General features: G+C 36.7%; 1 protein-coding gene across 1 annotated transcript in view; it reads left to right on the top strand.

Moving 5' to 3' along the window:
* Positions 1–587: 587 nt before the first annotated feature.
* POU6F2 (POU class 6 homeobox 2) overlaps positions 588–6000 on the top strand; it is a 461044-nt gene continuing 455631 nt past the window's right edge. The window contains exon 1 of the mRNA XM_049642770.1: positions 588–787. Within this exon, the coding sequence (XP_049498727.1) occupies positions 770–787 (18 nt within the window). The 5' untranslated portion in view covers positions 588–769. The remainder of the gene's footprint in view (positions 788–6000) is intronic.

Genomic DNA, 6000 nt, shown 5'->3' with positions numbered 1-6000 from the left:
GGTCTCTGCAATTTAGGTTTATATTCAAGAATAATTGGAGCTCCTCATCACGTCTTGGCATCCAGTGGAAAAGAAGCATTTACACAGATATCCTTACCCAAATTAATATTTATTCAATGTCTGGTGGGCACTTGGGACAATATTTAATGGTGGAAGGCACAATCACAGATTTTTCCACCTGAAAAATAATCTGTAAAGGACAGGAACCCCGTACCAGCATTTCTGTGGTTTTGGGGATGTGACAAGAGGTGGGAAGTCCACTTCGAAAGTGTGGGGGTCAGGGGCATCCATAAATTTATTAAATCTGATCACGTTTCCAAATTCCTCGTCCTGGCTATTAATAACAGAGCCCAGATTTGTTAAGAACAAATCAAAACAAAACAAAAACAAAAAACAGACAAAACCCCCCACAAAATCTACAAACCACATCTTCCTAATTACTTTTCCTTTGTTTGGAGATGCAAAGGACTGACATTAGGGCTTTTTGTTTTGTTTTGTGTTGTTTTGTTTTGTTTTGTTTCATATAGTTCCCCGGGAGATCTGTGGCTGAGTCAGAGTTAGAACTAGGTTGTTAAGTGTTCCGTCTGCCAAGTTCTATAAAAACTATGTGTGTCACTTCAGCTAAGTTTTCTTTGCAATGCCATCGTTTAAATCAAATGTTGGGGTTTTCTTCTAGGCATGAACTCTCTGGGGTTGTGTTACCCTGTTTGCTGTTTACTGTCAAGACGCTGAGAGAATGTTCTTATAATGATCCAAGAGGAAGTGGCAAATGAATGCTCTTCTTCAGGTATTTTGTTGATTTTTCAAAATGCCTGCCAATAGGAAAATTTCCACAAAACTGTCATCTGAGGGTTTGCTGTATAAATCTGGGAGAAAGCCTTATGGTGTTTTCTTTAGTGAAATGAGTGAGATCCTAAGATCCCCTTTGTGCTCTGATCTGCTGTTTCTCTCAAAGGTTGGCTTTCTTATTTGTCAGAATTGTTCCTTAATTCATTACCGTTTCCTGCCTCTGGTTAGTTCTGCGCCCATGGGAGACATTGTGGTTTATTTCACCGAACACCTACTTTGAGTACCTGTTGTTTGTACACTTGACTATTAGCTCATATTCTAAATACAAACTGCCTATAGATGGCCCCCTTTGGAACTTTTATTTGCTATTTTTATATCTCATTTTAAAGAATAAGATCAAGAGGGTGTGGCTTTTATGAGTAAAGGTACTATAGATCTTTGAGTATTACTTTACACTTGAATTTAGATACGCATTTGTATCTGGAAAGCCCAACATGTGTTCGGAGGTTTAGGTCAGTGATACCAATAGCTTCGTTCGGGAGGAGGCGGGAAGAAAATTTCAACTGAATGTCCTCAGCCTCGAAGGTACAAAAGGCTTGTGTTTAAGGGAGACCCGGGTCAATGCTGATGGATCTGGGGGCAGAACTTGTCGCAGCTTTCTAGTTCTTTTTCTTCTTTTTATAGTAGATGTTTGCTTCTCTAAAATGGGACAACTGTTCAAAATGTCTTGGTCTATAGAGTTTTAGAGCCTGGAGATAATATAATCAAGAGAGCTTGTCATGATAATGCTGTTTCACGGTGGTTCATAGCTTGAAGGAGGCAGCATTTATGTAAAACCTTGCTCCTTCTTTCCAATAACAGTGTTTGGCTAAAAACATTAAGAATGTGGCACCATTGCAGGTCAGCGAGTGGGGGAAATAATTCTGATATGTCACCTCTCCAGCACCATTTCATTCGTTTGGAAAACAAACTCCTTGGGTGTGCTGTACAACTACTATTTGTACTTTAAATGTACTATCAAGAGCCCTATTTGTAAAGAATTTATGCACTTAATTTATGTACTCAGCTTGTCAAGTTACTTTGTTTCTGGATTTTCCGCCCCAGAGCAATGGGGAGCGTCCAACATGCACCGCAAAGAGAAAAACTGTAGGCTTATAATAAGCCTATAGTGGCTCATGCGTGAAGCTTAGGCTACTATAGATTTTCCAGAAAATCAAATATGGATGTTGCAGAAATAACTTTTCTTGCCAGAAGAAGCGACTCATTATGGGACCATTAACTGTGGATCTCTTGGGAGTTTCTTTAAGCAATTATTTAAAAGCCAGTGTTTCCCAGCCAAACTTTTGGAGAAATATAACCTGATGCTGGCAGGTCAGCAGAGCTGCTTTAAATGAACATTTCCCCACAGGAAGTTATTTCAGATGGGCCAGTGGAATTGGCAGGTGGCACTGAGTTCTCTTTCAGCCAATTGGGAAAGCATGTTTTCACAAGGGTAGATGCTTTAAGGTGAGCATACTGAAAAAAAATGGATAAAATTAGTTTTCCAGAAATAATAAATTTTAGACATCGTTCAGCAATTTTTAATATAAAAAAACCCTTCTATGCCTTGGGTACTGTGAAGATGGCATTATTGAGGAGTTGTATTATGACACGTTAATGCATAAGGCAAGTCTTAATTCGTCTGATGAATCCCATTAAACTACTGTGTATGGAATCTTGTGGATTCAGAGGAAGCTGAATTGTAGAGTTGTCATGCTTTGTCAGTTTATTTTTATTCTTTTGCAGCCCTCTATCTGGTCACTATTGTTTTGTCCTTGAAAGGAAACTGCAGGGTTTTGTTTTTGTTTTCTGGACTTCCTCTGGACTTTGAGGATCATGTAGAGCACCATCTCACAAATGTTGGAGAGCTCTTTTTCACAAAAGGCAATACAAATATATCCCTGGTTTAATAAATGGTGCGCCCTGCCTCATTCTTAGTTTCCGATTGACAAGAGGCTGAATTATTTCCATAAAGCTATTGCTTACTTCTTTCTAGTGCTATTTCCATAAAGCTATTGCTTCCTTCTGTCTAGTGCTTTTTTTTTTCTGTTAGTGGGGTTCAAGAGCCTTTTGGCAGAAGGATGACGTATGGGGATACATTATCGCCTCCCTCTTTGTGGTTCCCATTCAGATGACTGCTGACAGTATTTAGCTTGTTTACTTATGGAATTTTAAAAAGGCATTGAATTTAGAGCATTATATTAGTTCATTGTCAGGATGTTCTATTTCATTGACAAGCAGAATTTAGAAAATATTCGGATGCCTAATAACTTCTTGTTCTTCAAATCTATTTTCTTCTATTGAAAAAAATATTATGAAGACTGTTAATCATACCTGTTGCTCTGATTATATGTATATCCCTTACGATATAAAGTAGGAAGAGATTAAATTCAGATGTGGAAGTTAGTTTTAGGAAACAGATTAATTTGCTTATTCATTTGTTTCTTGATTCGTTCATTCACTTCATTCATTCATTTATTCACTCACCAACTAATCAATGGATATTTGTTCAGCTTTTAACAAGTGGTAGGCATTTTATTGAATGCTTAGGATAAAAGTAAAAACACACATGGTTTTTGCCCTCAAGGAGTTTATGGTTTATTGTAAAAACAAAACAAAACAAAACAAAAAACAGAACAAAAAACAACACATAATTACAATGTAATGATATTTGCCATAATTCATCCAATGAACAAATATTTTTTGAGTCCCTACCACGAGCTAAGCACAGTCCTAGGAATCAGGATATGATGAGTAAGTTCTCTGTCTTCTTAGAGCTCAGGAGACCTCATCTCCTGTCACATGTCCCCTTGTCCACTTTGGTATGGCCACATTGGGCATTATTGGTCTGACCTCTTTCAGTTGCAAATGACAAATTCAAATCAAGCTGTTAAGCAAGAGAGGGTGATTCCTGCCTCACCTAATTGATGAGTCCAAGCTCTGAGGCTCAAATAATTCTATAGGGGCTGTGTCTCTGTCTCCGTGTCTCACCAGTTTTTTCCTTTCTTTCTCCCATTACTTTCTCCCACAGTAGGAAATCTGCAAGGATTCTTACTGCTCTTTTGGAGTTTACAAGCTCACTCTTTAGTTCAATTTCTAGGTCAGTTAGCAGGAGTAACCATGCTTGAGGCAATGACCTGAACTTATTTGGTCACAAAACCTCACCTGAACTGGTTTGTTCAGATTATTTACATATTTTTTTCTGTAAAAATGTTAATTAGGGTGATGTTCCAGAATGTGCTGGAGTGTTACTTAATATATATTCTAAGCATTGTATTATCCTTGTACAATCTGTAAAATCTGAGTTCAGATTCGTATGTTGCTCTAGTGGAATCATAGAGGGGATTGTGAGCCTATATAATTAAGTTTTTTATATTTATCCATCAGTTGAATCTAAAAATTGGGAAAAACATTCCAGTATTTGAAATATTTGCTATAAAACAAACATAAAGTGTTTCATAGGTTAAGACATGCAATCGTGTATATCTTCAAAGCAGTGTCACTAAAAGTAGAAATACAATTAATGAAAGTTGGAAGTGGGGAGGGCAATGGAGCGAGATATTTTTCTTCCTGAATATTTTAATATGCTTTTGCCTTTTCCTGAAGAAGATTCACTTCCTCTGCTAAGAAATACGTTACTTAAAATTCTTTTCCTTTTGAAACACTCCTTTCCATGGCTTCAAGATCTGTTCCGGCCTGACTTTCAGGATCTGCTGGATGGCTGTCTTCTGGAATTTCCTTGCATTTTGCTGCCTTATTTGGGCCGTGGTATCTTATAATCTCATATTCTCCTCACTCTTGAATTTCATTTGTTGTTGCTATTATTCTTGGAGTACATTTTCAAGTAATTCTTTCAAATCTGTACAAATCTGTAGATGATGGATTTGGGGAGTCTGAATGTCTGAAAACGACTTCATTTTGTCTTCACTCTTGATTGATAGCTGGAATGTAGGCTCAAAATAATTTTCACTCAGAACTTATGAAGGCATTTTTCCAATGTTTTTGGCATCCAGTGTTACTTATGAAATGTCCTAAACCAATTTGGTCCTTCTTCCTTTGAAGGTAAATGTGATCTCTTTGGAAGCTTTTAGGATCTTCTTTAGAATCCCAGTATTCTTGAAATTTTATAATAATGTGTTCAGATTTTTCCCTGCATTCTTTCTGCTCACCCCCAGATAGAATCTTTCAAAATGAAGACATATTCTTTTTGTTGGTTTATTTAATCTTTGGATAATTTCATTCTTTTATTCCTTTGATAAATTGCTCATGTCCCTTTTCTTAACTACTGCTTTCTAGAACTACTAGTAGACAGATGTGGGTCCTTCTGGATTGATTGTGCTGAAATCCTTCATATTTTCTGCTTATTTGTCATTTTCTTCTAGATTCTGGAACATTTCATTGACTTTTTCATTCAGTATTCTATCAAGCTTTCAAATGTCAAGAATTACATTATGAATTTTTACAAACCCTGTTCCTTTTATCATTGCAACTTGTTCTTGTTATATGAATGAAATAGTCTGTTGAACTCTCTCATAAAACCATCTAAAATTAGTTTAAGATTCCCTGCTCCTCCCTGAGTTATTTCTGTTTCCTCCAGCAACAGTGGATACTCCTGTTCATTTGTATTCTTTTGTTTTTTGTTTTTGTTTTGCTATGTTTTTTCTCAAGTATCTGACAATAGTGGGTTGCCCATTTGTATTTATGAATTAAGTATAGGATAATTATTACATGTTGTTTCCACGGCTTTCCTCTGCAGCTTAACTATGTCAGACTTTACTCCATGTTGTGTAGGACTAGGAGTAATAGTTGAGCAGTTTGGGTGTGCCCTCTCAGACCCCAAAAGAAAGTTGGCCCCCACTCTGGGGTCCCATCCTTCACTTTGGAAGCCAGTGTCTCCATTTTGAAAAATGTTGACAAGGATCAGAGGAGACTGCCTCATTCAGACCCTTATTAAATAATAAAGTCTTTTTATCAGGCTGTGAGATGAAATATTCAGAATGGTAAGAGAAAGAGAAAAATGATTTTAATCTACTCAAGGTACTCAAATATCTAAACAGGGTATTATTACATAACAATCAGATATCATCCGTATTGTTTTCTGAGTATTATTTTTTTATTTTTATTTTTAAAGTTCATTTGCTTATTTTGAGAGAGACAGAGACAGCGTGAGCA

The sequence above is a fragment of the Panthera uncia genome, chromosome A2, assembly GCF_023721935.1.
Source record: "Panthera uncia isolate 11264 chromosome A2, Puncia_PCG_1.0, whole genome shotgun sequence".
Lineage (NCBI taxonomy): Eukaryota > Metazoa > Chordata > Mammalia > Carnivora > Felidae > Panthera > Panthera uncia.
This window is presented reverse-complemented; position numbering and strand designations above follow the sequence as displayed.